The following is a 17,644-nucleotide window of genomic DNA, read 5'->3' on the forward strand; positions in this document are numbered from 1 at the left end:
AGAACTCACAGGAGAAGATGTTTGTAAGCCACAGAGACCTTAGAGAACCAAGTGCATGACCCCCAGAAGGTGATGCCCAAAGATGGCCATGATGCTTCCTGGCTCTCACCATACATGACAAGTCCAGGAATTTGGACTTCAGGCATGGCTGGATCCAAGAGTGAAACATTTCTGCTGTGTCTTCCTCCCTCTCTTGCCTTCCCCTCAGAGAGGAGGGACCGTGTGAGCTCCGACCTGTGCCCACATCACAGGACACCACAACAGCCTTGAATGTCATGCCCAGGAACATGTCAAGGAGCCAGTCCTGGCATGGGGGCGTCTTTGCAGGGCTTTGACCAAGGAAGTCCCCGGGGGAGATCCGTTTTAGGAAGGAAGTGATGGAAGCCTGGGGCGCGTGTGCAGGGCGGCAGAGGTGGGGGTGGGAGGTGTGGCCAGCCCCCAGCTCTCCTCGGATGGTGGGTGGTAGTTTTCTCCAAGGGCCTCCTCTGTGCTCCATCAGATCCCCGAGCAACTGACCAAGTGTGACTCCAAAAGGCTCAGCGCTACCGAGGGACGTTCCGAGGCCACACAGCTGTCAGGGATTAGACTCAAGGCACCTCCCTGCCCTGGTGGAGGCTGCTGGGAGGCTGGACCTCTCTCTCCTCTGTGAGGCTTTTCGCCTCCTAAAGATCCACACGAGAGGCCCCTGCTCCCAGGAGCACCCACGAGTGGCGATTCCCAGCAGGGGTCTCAGGAAGAGGGGTATTGGCCTTGTCCCCAACCTTGTGTCCTGTTGAAGGGACCAAGGGGCTTTGGCTGTGTGTCCTGAGGACCAGGAGACCCTGGGCTCCCGGATGTGACTGCCCTGTCCTCCCCCACCCCCACTGCTGGCCGGGAGCCCGGGGGCAGGCTGGGCTCTATGGTGGGATTGTGTCCTGTGGCCAGGCAGCTGGGAGGGGGCCGGCGGGGAGCAGGAAATAGCTGGGTTGGGGGAAGTCCGAGGCGCTGGCCAAGCCAAGCGGGCCTGCGATCGCCTGGGCGGCCCCCGAGGGCCCTATCAATGCCCCGCTTGAGGCTCACACAGGGGCCCTTTGACAGGGACCCCCTGAGGGCCTGTTTGAGACGGATGCCCGGAAAGGCGCTGGCCCCAGGAGAGCGGGGCCTCAGGCTGGCGGGGCGGGCGCGGGCCTGGCTGTCTGGGGAGGGAAGAGAGTGGCCCGGGTTAAACCCGCTGCTGAGCAGAACCGCAGGTTTTTGGGGGGCTCTGGTGATGACAGGAAGGGCCCTTCAGACCACTGACCTCCCAGTGGCCTCAGTGGTGGGCGCCGTGCGAGGCTCACTCTTGAGGTCCAGGAGTGGACGGCGCTGGCCTGGGACTCGTGGGCCAGGGCAGCAGGGGTCTGACCTGTCAGCAGGACCTGAGTCCGTCCCTCGGGCCTCTCTGGCCCCTGTCACCCGGGGCCCTCCACCTTGCGAGCTCTCACTTGGCTCCCACCCTGGGCTCTGGGCCTGGGGGAGCCCTGGCGAGTGGGAGTGGCCTCAGGGCCCGCCGGGAGCCGCTGGGTGTCACAGGTCACAGGCACAGGTCATGGGCAGTAGGATCCTGGACGACAGGGGACCTCAGAGACGGCAGGATCTCCCTCTGGGTGCAGGCTCCTTCGAGCCTGTGCCCTCCCCTCTGGACAGCGGTGGCCGCCAGCAGGCGCTCCACCTGCTCAGCAGAGGTCTTCCTAAGAAGTGAGTCTGGCCTCCAGTCTTGACCTCTGCCCTCGGGGCTCCAGAGGACCTGGCTCCCCGCTGCACCCCACAGCAGCCTCCTGAGGATGGACGTGATTGTGGCCACCGAAGCCCACCTGGGCTCCTCAGGGGACCTCCCTCCACAGCTGCCGACCCCCACCAAGTCCAGCTGTCAGCCACGGGGCTTGGCGTCGGGGTCTCCAGAGGATCTTCATTCATTCATGTGCTCATTCACCTTTTCCAGAAACTTCCTGGGTCTGGGCATGCCAGGGACACAGAGGTGACCAGAGCTCCACCTGTCCTTGTCCCCATGGGTATGGCAAGAGGAAGGGACAGGAGCGACTGCAAGCTGTCTTGATCAGTGCTGGGCTGGGGGACCGGAGGGGTCCGAGGACACCAGGGACGGGGCACACTGCTGCCTCCAAGCTGCTGGGGAGGTGGTTCCTGAGCTGGGGTGGGGGTCAGCAGGTGGAGGCCAGGGGAGGGACTGCGGTGGGGAGGCTGCTGTCTTCTTTGTCTCTCTGAATCTTGGAGAGGCCAAAGACGGATGTCCAGTCGCGCCCCTGGCCATGTCCCCCATTCAGTGGATTCATGTTAAGTGTCAACAAGGGCAGATTACAGGCAGCCGGGAGGACACGCCCTTGGGTTCGCCTTGGGTCTCATGGCAGCACAGCCTCCGCCTGGGCGCGAGAGCGGCTCTGGGTCCCCTGTCCTGCTGCTGGCCTGGACGGCTCAGGGTTCACACGCCAGCCCTGCTCTCAGGATCCAGGAGGCGCTTCCCTCATCAGCCACCAAGTGTCCCAACGGGCAGGGACACAGCCTAGACAGAGGCGGTCACCTGCGATAACTTAAGACCCAGGTGATGACTTAATTCCAGCCTGAGGTGGGGGAAAGCCAAGCGTCCAGGGCCCCTCAGGTGGGACAGTGGCGAGGACGGGGCTGTGGACTTGGGGTGTGCCCTGGCGGGGCCCCTGTGGAGACCTCAGGGGGACAGCGTTTCCTAGTGACCCACGCCTGCTGGGTCAGTGCTGCTCCCAGGCTGCGGACTCTGAGGGTCCCCCAGCACTCTGCACGGCTGAGATGGCGCCCAGGAAGGCGACTCCAAAGCCGTGGGACAGAGGCAAGAGTGGCCTCCGCCGTCTCTGATGCACCCTCCCACTGCAGCAGCTCTGCCCAAACTGAAAGACGCCGTCTCCTTGTCCTCGCCGCCCACCCTCTAATCCAGTATCCAGACGGAGGATGCGCGGGAGGAATTCTGGTGGCCCCGGATGGCCCGTGCCCTGAAATGTCCCACTCCCCTTGAGTGTGGGTGACGAGACATTGCTCTTAGGCTTACATTACACAACGTGGCACGGTTGACTTTGAGAGGGGGGATTAGCCTGAGTGGGCCTGACCAAATCAGGTGATTCCCTCCAAATGGACCTGGCTTTTCCTGAACTGGGCAGGGGGAGATTCAGAGCATGGGAGGGGCCAGGAGGGGTCTCCTCACAAGGAGCCTCGTTCCTTGCAGCCCTTAGTCTGCAGCCAGGAAGAGATGGGGGGGTGGTGGTGGGGGGCTGAATGCTACAACTTGCAAGGAGCTGAATTCTGCAATCCCCACTTCAGCCTGACCCTGACCAACTGACACCTGAGTCCAGCTCTGTGAGACACTGACCAGAGTGCCTGGCTTGGTGACCACAGGACGCCCTTCTGGCCCACGGGGACGAAGGGAGTACATTGGTGCTGATGGGAGGTGCTGAGTGTGTGGCCATTTGTTACAGCAACATAAAATGAACGTCCCACCTTTTCCCAGTTGGGAGGAAGTTTTTTTTCTCCCTCCTTAAACTTCAAGTGGCAGCAACAACCCTGATGGTTGCTGCTTTGGTTGGCGTAGAGCAAGAGTTTTAAAACTGAAGGATGAAGCGGCCTTTGTTTGCAGGTGTCCACGGGCTCTTCTCAGGGGTCAGAAGCTCTGTCTGGGGGCTGGGTGCAGGCCCCCTGGGCTAACAGGTAGGTGCCTTGGAACAGGAAGTCCAGGTGTCCTCAAGGAGAGGAGGTGCTTCCCAGGAGGGAGAATTGGCTCCGGGCTGGGACGTGAGCGTCAGGTCACTGAACATGGTACACCGGGGTGTGCTCCTGCCAGTCCCGGGCCAAGAGGGGCAACACGCTGGGTGGACAACAGATCTGCAGACACAGCGAGGGCTGAGAGAGCAGCTGGCTGTGGAGAGGGGCCTGGGGCCTGTTTTTCTTCTGGAAAACCTTCATGAAGCTGTCAACAGTGCGAGGGGACAAAGGAGGCACAGAGCGGAGGGTGACGTGCAAAGGCACCACGAGGGGATTCTGCTCAGCCTCGGGGTCCTGCACGGTCCCCTCTTTCCCACCTGCCCACCAACAGGGAGCCCCCCAGTCTGTCCTTGCCCTGGACTCAGGAGGCGGAGCAAGCCTCGGCCTAGCAGCCCTGAGACGGGGATCGGGTGTGGGGATTGTCTGAGGTCCCTCGTGGGCAGGGGGGGCGCACCCCTCCCCAGGCTCTCCAAGGACCCCTCAAGTGCAGTGTCAGAGTCGTTCGGGGGGACGTGGGCTCAGGGGATGCACAGCTCCTATTCCTGTTGGTTGAGGGTCGCCTTCGGGGACATGGGACCCCAGCCACCTTGCTTCCTGTGCTCATGGGAAGTGCCCGCTGCGGCTGTTGGTGTGCTGACCCCAGAGGTGGGCTGCTGGGACGGGGTGTCCAGCTGTCACCTGCAGTTGCCAGGGCTAACCCAGGTCTCCTGAGCCTGGTGACACCATTCCCGGGGGAAGCTCCCCAGCTGCCCCAGGCCTGTGGGTTGTCCTGGGGCCCAAGAAGGTGCCTAACACCGGGCGGGGATCTGCCACTCACCCCAGGGAAGAGGATGCGCGGCTGGGTTCCAATGCACTAAGGGCCCTTTCTGGTCCTTGGGAGTCTGAGGTCGAGGTGCGGCATCTCCCTGAGTCACCGTCTATTGTGCACAGACGCTGGCGATTCGCCAGGACGCGGGGCTTTGAGTCCCCCTAAGGAAGGTCTGACGGGGACATGTCCGTCGAGGAAGGACCGTGCCGAGAGGCTGCAGAGCGCGGCCCTCCTGGAGCACAGGAGGAGGGGTGCAGGGAGGTGGGCACGGGGACTGCAGCGGCCTGAGAAAGGGATCAGGAGGGGCCTGAGGAGCATGCTAACCCCTGCTCTCCTGCCAGGCTGGCCTTGAACTCCTGGGATCAAGCCAGCCTCCTGCCTCAGCCTCCCACGGATGCAGGACTGCAGGTGCATGCTGGACCTCAGCGTGAAAGCCCATCTGGAGGGGAACAGGTGACGCTGTCAGTGCTCCTGCCCCAGGGCATCTGGAGAGTCAGGTGACCTGTGCTCCTTGTCTGAGGTGGTTAGGGGACACTGCTCTCTGTCACCCATGGGGCTGGAGACAGGGGACTTGGAATGGTGGGACAGGAAGATGGAGGCTACTTTGGAGAGGCCCCTGCAGGGAGACCTCTGCTGCCTGCAGGACTTTGCCTTCAGAAAAAGCCATGTGACCAGGGACTTGTTTGTTACTGCGGCATGCCCTCTCCTGATACAGGAAGGCCTCGTAAGGACCGCCAACACTGCCGTGACGGCAGGGGCGTTGCTTTCTCTTGGCCTGCGACATTGGTACAGGGACCCCAGCTTCGCAGGCATGAAACACAAGAGCAGGAAAGGGAGGGGTTTGCCTGAAGCCACCAGAGCTGGCATGTGACAGAACAGGGGAGCCCATCCAGCTTTTCCCACCTCTCAGGCTCCCCCCAGGTGTGGCCTGCAGGACACAGGGTGACTTTGGAGCTTTGTGGACAAAATGTTAGATTGAATTAACTGGAACTTATTGAAATGTGCTTTGGAGTAAACATCTGAGCTCTCCTCGACCACTGATTTCAGGGTCATTACTCCTCAGAGGAAAGTTAACAACAACAACAACAAGACGCTTGGTCCAGAGCCGCTGAACCATGAAACCGCTGGGACAGTCAAGGTCCACGTGGGCCCGTGCGGACGGTGGGTGACGACGAAGGGGAGCTGCCACGGGAGGTGCCATCGTTTGTCACATGGTGTGAGATGACCCGGCTCGCTCGGTGGGACGAGAGCCGAGCCTGGAGCAGCGGGAGCCTGGCTGGGGAGTCCTGTGCACTACCCACCGGGCCACACTGCCCTGGCCTCTCGGGCCCGCAAACGCTCGCTCTTGTGCACACACCGAGGGCCTTGAGACTCTGGGGGCAGGAGAGGGACCGCCGAGACCCCGGGAGGGGGGCTCCAGCAGGCCCCTCCGTGCCCCCGGCCCATAGCGGACACACTGTTCCCGATTTTGAGTCCCGGGAAAAATGTTTCAGTTTTACAAACACAAATATTGACTTTCTTTCCTCAATGTCCACGCTCAGCTTCCAGGTCCGCCCTCCCCGCCCGCCTCCCTTGAACCCGGCTGTCCCTGCAAGCCTACCTGCCGCATGTTTCTGTGGCTCTGCTAATGAGCGGAGCAGCGACAGAGAGGGGCCTGTGTTCCTCCGGGAGCTCACAGAACTGCCATTCAGAGCCCGGCTGAAAGCGCGGCTTCAGGCGCCAGCTGCCGCCCGCCAGCTCAGCCTGCACCGGGACGCGGCCCTTCGTTGGGAGGGGGCCTTTGGCCAGGAGACTCAGGCTCGCGTGCCCCTCGTCCATCTTGGGCCTGGCCCCGGGATAATGCCGTGCCTCCCTTGCCAGGGGTCACCATGGCTGACCCTGATGTGACCCTTGATGGCCGGCAGGGCAACGGGGCTGTTCATCATGATTTCCTTCTGCCTTCATTTAATGAGGTTCCCCAAGGCCGCAGCGCCATGCTGGGTCCCCGGGATGCTGTGGGGAGTGAGGCAGGAAAGAGCCCTGGGGAGGCAGGTGACACGCTGCGACTCAATCTGGGAAAGGGATACACACCATACGGTGATCTCTGGAGCTCCTGCAGCCCTTCTGGAGAACAGAAGAGGTCAATGTCAACTTGGAGAGAGGGGAAGGGCCGCAGTGGCTGCTGCTGGCTCTCGGGTTGGGGAGCAGGAAAGGGCAGGGAAAGCTTCCAACATCCGTTTCCTCTAACATGGGCCCAAGGGGAGCCAGCCTGGGCTGTCAGCTGGGACCGCTCCCAAACTGGCTGGGCGGCTTCGGCTACCCAGCTGGCTTCTCTGGGCCTCAGTTTCCCATTTGACAAACAGGCTAACAGACTCTGCCCTGTGTGTGGACCTCACAGGTTTGTTGGGGAAACAAAGGAGACGGAGGGACAGCGTGAGTGACAAGTGTGGACAGACGGTCACTGTTACTGCTAAGGGTTGTGAGAGCCACTGGCTGCACCTGGCAGTCATTTCCAACCACTATCTGCTTTTCCCTTTGCTGGGAACAACTTTCAGAGTGAGTGCTCAGGACCCCAGGGTCTCGGTTCTGTTCCCTGGGAAGAGGGCAGCCCTTGACCCTGTCTCCAGCTCCTGTCCTCTTGTTGCTTCCTCTCCTGGTCCTGTTCCCACTGCACCATGACAAGCTGAGGCTCGGAGAGGGTGTTGCCAGCTCCAGGTCACACAGCCAGTCGGCAGACGGGTCTTTCTGAACTGGGTCTTTCAGGTGGCCATGCCTGTGTTCTTTCTGCTCCATCCCATCAACTAGAGGATCTGGATGCAAGACGAGGGACCATTCCTGGGTATGTCCCTGTATTTACAATCTCTGCATTAGCTCATTTTTTGATACTACCATGAGATGTCTGAGGCTAAGTTACTTTATAAAGAAAAAAGGTTTATTGAACTCATAGTTCTAGATATCAAGGGGGGCATGTCTGTCAAAGGACTTGCTGGCTGTGTCCTATAGCCATGCAAGACGTCACACGGTGAGAATGGTGTGTGTGCCTGGTCCCCTGTCCCCCTCCTCTTACACAGCCACAGGATCAACCGTGGGCTCCACCTGATGACCATGTCTAATGCCCATCACCACCCAAGGCCCATCCTCAAAACTCCGCAGCTGGAGGAGATGGAATGCCTCATGAACCTTTGGGGACGCTCAGACCACACCCCAAACAGCAGGAGGCTTGATCTCCTCCTCCGGAAGCTGTGCCTGGACAGAGGCGAATCCTCGGATACTCACCAGCTCTGGGGACAGGGCAGGAGGCACGGGGAGTGGGCTCAGGGGAGAGGCCACCAACCTTCACCTGTGGCTGAGAGCACAGGCGTGGGACCCGGGGACAGCTCCTGCAACTCTTCCCCTCAAGTTAACCCTGGGAGGTGGGCACCAATATCCCCCTAGCTTCCAGATGAGGAATCTGTGGCACAGAGAGGTGAAGGAACTTGTCTGTGGTCACACAGCGGCTCTGGGTCTCTCCCCTACCGTCTTACACGTGCTAAGAGCACAGGTACCTGCTGGTTGCCATTCTGATCTTGAAAGATCATGCCAGGCAGAGTCAGGGGACCGAACGTGCCTGGCATGTGCAAAGCCAGCTATGTCTGGAGGAGAATCCAGGGACAGCTGGGACAGGCAGGGACAGGCTGGAGGAGGGAAAGTGCTTAAGGAGGAAATTGGGTTCCGAGTTGCGGGTGCAGGAGGGTTTGGCTGTGGGAAGGAGGAGCGGGCAGGGCTGGGGCCAGGCAAGGGTCCCTGGGTGGCAGCTTCAAGCCATCACGCCCAGCCCCTTCAGGGCCACCCGCCCACCTGGGATTTCCTGAATTCCAGCTGCGGCTCCGGTTGCTTCTGCAGGCAAAGGAGCCCTTGTGGCTGGGCGCGGGGCCAGGCCTCCTCCGGCACACACACCTCCATTCAGCCCGGCCCCGCCCGGGGACTTGGGGGCTGGGGCTGCTGTCCCCACCTCAGAGGGGTCCGCCCGGCCGGAAGGCTGGGCGGGCAGCGGGGTTGATAAGACGGGGACCCGCTGGCCCCCACCACTGTGCCGGCCGCTGTCCCTGCTGCCACAGCCATGAGGGTGGTCTCCGGCACCAGCCTCGCGCTCTGCGGCCTGCTGCTGCTGCTCCGGCCTCCACGGAGCCTCGGCCTCACCCCCCAGTCCAGAGGTGAGGGGGGCGTGGGATGGGGGACATGGCCAGGGGCCCTGGGGGACAGCCCCGGGCTGGTGGCGAGATGGCAGAGGCTCATGGGACCCAGGACGGGGAGGGGCAGAGAGCCAGGAGTGGCACGAGGTGGGGATGCTGACGAGGGTCAGGGCAGGCTGGCCGTCAGGGACTGTGCTGCAGGGACCCCGGCTCCCAGGGCCCGTGGACGTCTGGAGCTGCCAGGCCCAGGGCGGGGCTCGGGCTCTTTGATGAATACAGATCGGGGGACCAAGAGCCCCTTCCCCTTCTCGCAGCCCCACCCCACCGGGCTCCCACGGGACCACGGCCCTGTGAGCTTCAGCTCTGGGCCCCGCGTCCTAGAACGTGTAGGTCTCCTGTAAAGACGGGGAGACTGAGGCTGGGAGGGGAGGGCCTTCCTGAGACCACAGGAGGCAGCCCCAGAGCCACCGGGGCTGAGCGACTGCTGTGTGGTCTGGCCCACTCGCTCTCCCTCTCTGGACCTCCTTTTACCCATGCGCACTGCCACCTGCCCAGGGCCACGGAGTGGCTGAGCGGGGACCTAAGGCCAGGCGCGCCTCACTCCACATCCCTGAAACTCCCGGGAGTCTGGAGGGACGCGGCTCCTTGGGGTTGTCTCGGGCCCCGGCTGGTCAGGCTGCCCAGGTGGCCACCAGGGATGCCTGCTCCCTTCCCTGGCCCTGGAGGCCTGAGCCAGCAGGTCCCTCCGCGGAGGGGAGCCGGGTCTGCTTTGCCCACTCGCTTCGATGCTCAGGTGAAGGGGCCGGGAGCTGGGACGGGTGGCCCTCAAGGCGGGGCTCACCCTCAGCGCCCCCTGCCCAGTGTTGAGAAATGGCTGCTCCTGCTTTTGGCCACAAGCCAGGGCTGAAAAGGTGCATGTCAAAGGCTGTGGCGTCCTGAGCGCTCGGGTGACGGCCAGCGCAGGCTGGATTCCCGCTGCACTGCGGCTCATCTTTGGAGGCTCCTGTCAGGAAGGGGTGGTCAGCTCCCCGCCCGGGTGAGGAAAGGGGTAGGGGACGGAGTGGGTTGCCCAAGGCTGGATGGCTCCTCCGTCCTTCCTTTGGGCTCAGAGGTGGCCTTTGCACACCACATGCCAGAGCGTCCACACACGGAGTGACAACAGGACCTGGCCAACCCCGAGGCCTCCGTCTGGATTCTGCCAGCTCCGATGCCCGCCGCTGGGCCTCTGACCTGTGCCCTCTGCCTTCTCCCTCCCCTCCCAGGGCACCTCTGTCGGACGCGGCCCGCGGACCTGGTGTTCGTGGTGGACAGCTCCCGCAGCGTGAGACCCGTGGAGTTTGAGAAGGTGAAGGTGTTCCTGTCCCAGGTCATCGAGTCGCTGGATGTGGGGCCCAATGCCACCCGGGTGGGCGTGGTCAACTACGCCAGCGCCGTCAAGCAGGAGTTCCCGCTGCGGGCCCACAGCTCCAAGGCCGCGCTGCTGCAGGCTGTGCGCCACATCCAGCCGCTGTCCACAGGCACCATGACTGGCCTGGCCCTCCAGTTCGCCATCACCAAGGCCTTCAGCAACGCGGAGGGCGGTCGCTCCAGGTCCCCCGACATCAGCAAGGTGCGTACACCTGACCCTCTCTGGCACAAGTGTGGCCTGGAACTGAGGTCCCCAGGCTTCTCCTCTGGGCTAAGGGCTTCCACTTTCACCCACATGACATTCCTTTGAGGGGGTCCCCTCGCAGTGGGGGGAACTGAGGGACGCGGGAGATCATTAGGCAGAGGTCTCCAGCCGAGCCACGGAGCTGGGTGGGGACCCACCACTCCCGGCCTCCCCCGCCCAGCAGCTTGAACCTGGGGAGCACGGGATCATTTCAGTTCCCATGACCTCGACCCCAGGCCTTCTGAGCTCCTTGCAGGCAGCGACAGGCCAGGTGCATGACAGGGGAGGCGGGGACCCTGCCACCTCCTGCAGGGGTGCCAGCCCACTCCCTGGTGCTGTCTGCACCCCCCCACAGGCCCGTTTCCTCACTTGTGAAATGGGGGTCACGATGCTGCCCTAAGGACCAAGGCCACAGGCATAAGATGCTCAGGGGACGCCTGGCACCCAACCAGCCCTATTGCATCAACTGATTTCCATTTGATGATCATTTGAGGGCAGGGTCTCAGAAAGGGGAATGCACCCCACGTTGCCATCAGCCAGGCCCCAGGAGGGTGCTGAGCGTTTCAAGGGCTTTGTACCCACACTGTCATTCTTTCCGGGCTCAGCACTGGGCCTGCAGGATTGGGCCAGGTGTCCTAATGGAGAGGTGGTGAGGCTGTTGGTGGTGACACCTGTGGCAGGCACAGCTCCAGAGTTGACTGTGTTCCCCAGGTCAGAGCAGTGGCCTGGGACAGGCAGGGACCCAAGGCAGAGGGAGGCTCTGAGCTTGGCTGCAGCTCAAAGGCAGGAGCTGAGATGAACAGTGGCCGCTTCCTGGCTCCCTAGCCCTGCCACCCCTGTGGGGCAGCAATTCTCACCCTGCCGGACTCTGCAGGGTACTGAGGCCAAGGTCTTGCCAGGGCCGGGGGAGGTGGGGGCTCAGCACCACCCTCTTCAGGGTGCGGAACCCAGGAACCTCGGGGAAGACAGGGGCACAACCTCCTTCCGGGTATGGGTTCCTTGGGTGGCAGCGGTGGGGCTCCCTCCCGGATCTCAGGGGTCCACGCCACAGACTGGAGGCAGTAACCCCATTTGTTAGCCTCGGCTGCCCTCCGGTGGCCACCGCGCAGGGCCGCACCGTGCTGAGTGCGCTCGCTTGGCCCCCAAAGGCAGCCGCTGGGAAGGGCCTGGAGATTCCTTCCACACTGAGGCTCTAGTTAGAAGGCCCTCATGGAGGGCACCGGGGACACAACCCGGGCCGTGCCCACTCGGATATGGCTCTCAGCAGCCTGGGGTCTCCACAGCCCCCTGAGGGGGACAGTCCGCAGAAGCTCCACTTTGATGGGAGAGACATGGCCCTACCCGGTCCCACAGAGAAGCCTGGACACTTGAGCCACTCCTGCAGTCAGAGGAGCCTGCCTCCCCTCGGGCCAGCCAGCTTCTCTTTCCAGACCAAACCCAGGCGGGAGAAGGAGCCCCTACACCGACAAGCTGTGTGACTCTGGGCCAGTCGCTTGGCTTCTCTGGCCTCCAACTCCTCTTCCGTGAATCCCCTCGGCTTCCTGGAGAGCCAAGCCAGGGGAGGGAGGGCTGGTTCTCACATGCCCCCGCGTGTCGCAGGTGGTCATCGTGGTGACCGACGGGCGGCCCCAGGACAGCGTGCGCGACGTGTCTGCAAGGGCCCGGGCCAGCGGCATTGAGCTGTTCGCCATTGGCGTGGGCCGCGTGGACAAGGCCACACTGCGGCAGATGGCCAGCGAGCCGCAGGACGAGCACGTGGACTACGTGGAGAGCTACAGCGTCATCGAGAAGCTGTCCAGGAAGTTCCAGGAGGCCTTCTGCCGTACGCAGGCGGCCAGGCGGGGTGGGCGGGCTGGGGGCGGGGCTGAGGCCAAGCGCGGGGTGGGGCCAGGCCGGGGGGCGGGGCCTGCGCGAGTGGGGGCGGAGCCTAGATTGGACTCAGGTCGGGGAGCTGCCAGGGAGGGCTTGATGCTGGGCGGTCCTGTCCTGCATTCGGAGCGCAGAGAGCGGAGGTGCCAGGAGCCCTTCACGGTCAGTCCCCGCAGGGACCAAGCAAGTGCCTGAACCCAGCAGGAGTGTTCTCCGCCATGGGTTTGGGGCGACGAAAGTCTCTATGACACAGGAGGGTTCGAGGTACCTGGGAAGGGTGAGGGGGCCGAAGGGCCTGTGGGGGGTTTCTTAGGGATGCGACCAGCCCAAAGGGGCGGGGTCTGGAAGGCTGTTCCCACGTGTGAATCGGGTCTCCGGAGAGTGCGTCCTCGGGTGCGAGGATTCGGTGAGGCGGTGCACGGTGCCGAGCGCCCCACGTGGCTTTTAGCAGCTTCACGGAGTGAGTTTCAAGCGCCGTGTTCTTTACCCTGTGGCTTTCTGGTCACTCAGGACACAGCAGCGAACAAAACAGAGTGCAGGCCCCGCTCCTGTGGCCTTTCCCCTCTTAGAGGGACTTTCCTTTTGATCATCAACATTATGACCCTCTTCACAGACCTTGGCCCCGGTGCGGTGATCCCAGCCCTGGGCTGGGGCTCTGGGGCCTGGACCATCACACACCCCAGTTGAGGCGTCCATTTCCCTGTGTGTGAGGGGCCCCGTTCTTTCCTGATCGGGAAGGAGCCTTGTGCTGAGATGTCCGAGTGATTGTGATTGTGAGATCTGAGTCTCTCCTTGTCCCCCAGTGGTGTCAGACCTGTGTGCCACAGGGGACCATGACTGCGAGCAGGTGTGCCTCAGTTCCCCAGGCTCCTACACCTGCGCCTGCCAGGAGGGCTTCACCCTGAACAGTGATGGCAAGACCTGCAATGGTCAGTAGGCAGGTGGACAAGCCCTGGGGCGGGGGCGGTGGGGAGGAGGGGCGGAACCTCGGCTTCTCCCCAGGAAACCCCTGCAGGCCTCCCCCACTCTGCCTCTGGACTGGCCTTCCAAGCAGACAGGTGTTTGGTGTCTGCAGAGAGTCATCTCCTGACTGCAGTCCCTTTCTTTTTCACAGCGGGTTTAGTGTGGTGGAAAGAGTCACTTAGTCTTGAGCTCAGACCTCGGTTCCACTACGGCCGACCTGTGGGATGTAGCAGCTGTTTCCAATGCTGTACAAAGGGGCCAGCAACCCTGGCTTTGTGGAGGGGGTTCCGAGGATAAAGGGGCTGATCCCCAGCCCGGAGCTGGCGTGTGGTGGGTGCCCAGCCGGTGGCTGGGATGGTGGCCTCGCTTCTCAGGCTTCATTGCTTTGCACCCTCCCCAGTCTGCAGTGGAGGCAGTGGCAGCTCGGCCACTGACCTGGTCTTCCTCATCGATGGCTCCAAGAGCGTGCGGCCAGAGAACTTCGAGCTGGTGAAGAAGTTCATCAACCAGATTGTGGACACCCTGGACGTGTCCGACAGGCTGGCCCAGGTGGGGCTGGTGCAGTACTCGAGCTCTGTGCGCCAGGAGTTCCCGCTGGGCCGCTTCCACACCAAGAAGGACATCAAGGCGGCCGTGCGGAACATGTCCTACATGGAGAAGGGCACCATGACCGGCGCTGCCCTCAAGTACCTCATTGACAACTCCTTCACTGTGTCCAGCGGGGCCAGGCCCGGCGCCCAGAAGGTGGGCATTGTCTTCACTGATGGCCGGAGCCAGGACTACATTAACGATGCTGCCAAGAAGGCCAAGGACCTCGGTAGGTGCTGCCCGCCCGGGCCCTGGACACCACTGATGGCCAGGGTTGCGCATGGGCACAGCTCAGCTGTAGTCTATCTTGTCTTTGGATTAGTGTCGTGAACCCAGGTACATCTGGGTGAGGAAGGATTTGTTAGTCCAGCCCTCTCTTTATATTGATGGTAAAACTGAGGCCCTAGGGAAGCAGTGATTTGTCTTGTTGTCCTTTTGAAGGTGAGACTTGGAACTTTTCCAACTGAACATTTATTCCCCCAAACACAGCAAATTTTGGAAGGCAAACCCCCTTCGGAACAAGCCTGACCCTCAGTTTTATCACTTTTGAATGAGGGAAATAGTAACCGTGGGTGGGAAAAAACCTCCAGTGCGGGTTGCTTTCCTCCTGCTCTTCTCCCAGGCACTGTGCCTGCAATTCCAGAAGCTGCCACTAGGAGGTGTCTGGTGCTGGCTGCCCAGGCTTTCCCAGGAGGCTCAGCCCTATGACTGCCGGTCCCCACAGCTAACCTTTCTCTTCTTGTTTCTCTGGCAGGCTTTAAGATGTTTGCGGTGGGAGTGGGCAATGCCGTGGAGGACGAGCTGAGGGAAATCGCCTCAGAACCTGTGGCCGAGCACTACTTCTACACGGCTGACTTCAAGACCATCAACCAGATCGGCAAGAAGTTGCAGAAGAAGATCTGTGTGGGTGAGTGAGGAGGGAGGCGGGGCAGGGGCTCCGTGGGGAACGCAGGCATCCTGGAACAGAGTGGGGAGGGGAGAGGCAGGGGCCGGTGGTGCCAATGGTTGGCAGCACCAGGAGGCGGGCTGGCCAGGTCAGCTCTTACACCATGAGATGTGGGTGCCGAACGCTCACTACTTGCACCGTGCTGTTCTCCAGGTCGTCATTTGGTAGGAGTATAATCCCCATTTCATAGACAGGAAACCAAGGCCAGCGGGGAGGGGACAACTGCTAATAACCTGGGACCCAGGACAGAGCCCAGCTCTTCCCCTGGTCCTCCCTGGCTCTCCTGCCAGGTGGCACATCCGGGTAGCGTTTGGGCTCCAGAGCCAAGGGGACTTGCGCATCTGGCTCTGACACTGATGGCCGTGGGCAAGTGGATTCCATGAAGCCCAGAGGGTGGGCTGAGGAGTCACTGAGACACACAGGGGAGGCCGGGAACAGTGTCCTGCACACAGCAGGCGCTCAGCCCAGCTGCTGTAACTGCAGCTCCTGGCAGGCTCTGAGGGGCTGGAAAGCCGTCCAGGGATGGCCCCTGGCTCCCGGCAGGGCTGTGGTGCTGCCACTCCTCCAGGTCTCCCAGGCCCCTCAGTCCCCCAAGACTCCAGATGCAGGCCCTGAGCAAGGACTGTCCCCACCCTGGGCACTACCACACGGCTCCCTTTTCTTCCCCTGTTTCTTGTCCCTTGCAGAGGAAGACCCCTGTGCCTGTGAGTCCCTCGTGAGATTCCAGGCCAAAGTGGAGGGGCTGCTGCAGGCCCTGACCCGGAAGCATATCCTTTCCCAGGGGCTGCTGGGAGGGTGGGGCAAGAGCAGCAGGAGGGGCGGCGCGTGGTGGGGCAGGAGGGAGACGTGGCCCTGGGGGGTGGTTGGGGTGGCTCCTCTTGGCCGGCTGCCTCTGGGGATTTGGTCAAAGAGGCTAGCACCTGCCTTGGCACAAGGCCTCTCAGCTGCAGAGGTTCCTAGAGGGTAAACTGAGGCAGAGGCCAGATTCTAGGGACAGGACCCAGACAAGAGTCCAGGGCAAATCCCAGAAAGCACGGGCCCGGTGGACTCCCCGCTTCACAGGCTCATGGTGACGATGTGAAGGCCAGCCCGCCCTCAGAGGTGGGGGTGGGTCCCCAGCAGCCCCCTGGCTCAGCCAGGAAGAGGTGGGCACTGTGCAGGGCTGAACCCATGTGGGCACAGCCCAGGGCGCACAGTGGGGCTGCGCTTTTGGAAAGCGCCATCATCAGCAGGACCAGTGGACACCAGTGGATACATTTTGACAGAGGGAGGACCCGTGTGTAGGGGTGAGAGAAAGCTCCGGAAGAGGGGCCTCCCTGGGGGAAACAGGAAGTGGGGCCAGGGCCAGCGCCCCCCTGCTCTGGCCAGGCTGCTCCTCTCCTTAACTCCGGGTGCACTGGAAGCCGTCAGTAAGCGGCTGACCGTCCTGGAGAACAGAGTCGTCTGAGGTCGCTGTCCCCACCCCGGCGCCTCCCTCTCCCGACCCCAAGCTTGGCTCAGAGTCCTGCTGTGTCCCTGCAGCCCAGAGTCCTCCAGCTTTGCCATTTTAGTGAGGGCGCCGGGAGGGGCCAGGTGCTGGGACAGCTCCGGGCCTCCCAGCCCTGCCTCCCGCTGGCTGGGGGCTGGAGGGGCATGTCCCCGTGTGCTTGTCAGGAGCGCGTGACGATGTTTGGGAGCCCGTGTGTGTGCCCGAGGGAGGGCGGGCGTGAAGGAGTGCCGGAGACGTGTGTGCGTTTTCTTCTGATCCAGAGCTTAATATATTCCTGGATTTTGTAGTTGACCCTGTCTTGACTTGGAGTGCTGTGAGCCTCTTCTGATGTCCCTGATGAAGAACAATTAAATGTGATTCGACTTCAGCACTGAACGGGCCGGAGATGGTGTGGTTACGGGGGACCAGGAAGAAGGGCTGATGGCGGTTGTGGGACAGCAAAAGGGGTGGGAACAGCGATGACAAGCCAGCTTGTGCTGTCCTGCCTTATTCAGTGACAGATTCACTTCCGTGGTCTCATCTCATCCACCCGGAGCCCCACCAGGACAGGCTGGAGCCGCCCCCTTTCACAGATGAGGCTGGGCGCCTGGGTGGTGCTCGGCAGGGGTCGGCTGCAGAGCAGGCCTTGGGTCCAGGAGCGGGACGTGGAGAGTTAAAGGGCACCGGACAGGGTTGATCTGCTCACGCGCTGCTCATTTAGACATCAGATGCTTACAGAGCGTCCTGCGCCCCGCAGGTGTCTGAGACACACTCTCTGTCCCTAAGGGACTCTCAGTCACCCTGGAGAAGAGTGGGGGTGCCTCCTCTGGTATCCGGGGGTCCATGGGGGGCATACTGTGAGTGAGATGAGGTCGGCCTGGGCACCCTCACCCTGTCCTCACACCCCGATGGAGTCCTGTTTCCTGGTGCATTGGGCTTCGCCCACCCCCAGCACAGACAGCAGCCCCCTGCAGGAAGGACTCCCGACCTCAGGCCCCTCCCCCACCCCCAGGGCCTTACAAGAAGCCCAGAGCCACCCAGAGTCCCTCCTCAGAGGCAGTTCAAGGAGGCAGAATAACAACACTAACAAAACTCAAGAGCCACGTGGGTACAGCAGCCTGACTCACAGGGACCCGGCCGTGACGCCACCCACACCTCACTCACAGCTCTGTCCCTGTGCCAGGCCCTGGCAAGGTTTCCCTGCTGCCTCAGCAGGTTCCTGCCACAGCGACCTGCTGCGGGCTCAGCCCATGCTGCTTTTTTCTGAGCTCAACTGATTCTGTTCCTTTTCCACCCGTGGGGCCTGGGGTAGCAGCCATGTCTATGCTGTGGAACTGGACATCCTGGCCTCAGCTGATTGGTCAGTGGGTGGACACCTGACCCAAGTTGAACCAATCAGCTTTTCTTTCCTGGAATGTGATTGTGGGAACCCTAGTCACCT

The 17,644-nt window shown here is 62.2% G+C and overlaps 1 protein-coding gene across 1 annotated transcript; it reads left to right on the top strand.

Moving 5' to 3' along the window:
• Window positions 1-8,645: 8,645 nt before the first annotated feature.
• Window positions 8,646-16,182, top strand: Matn1 (matrilin 1). Its single transcript, XM_076863075.2, has 8 exons — window positions 8,646-8,739; window positions 9,981-10,327; window positions 11,969-12,191; window positions 13,042-13,167; window positions 13,602-14,018; window positions 14,544-14,696; window positions 15,422-15,502; window positions 16,133-16,182. The coding sequence occupies exons 1-8, from the start codon at window positions 8,646-8,648 to the stop codon at window positions 16,180-16,182; spliced, it is 1,491 nt and encodes a 496-aa protein (XP_076719190.2).
• The last annotated feature ends 1,462 nt before the right edge of the window (window positions 16,183-17,644 follow it).

This window comes from Callospermophilus lateralis, chromosome 7 (genome assembly GCF_048772815.1).
Source record: "Callospermophilus lateralis isolate mCalLat2 chromosome 7, mCalLat2.hap1, whole genome shotgun sequence".
Lineage (NCBI taxonomy): Eukaryota > Metazoa > Chordata > Mammalia > Rodentia > Sciuridae > Callospermophilus > Callospermophilus lateralis.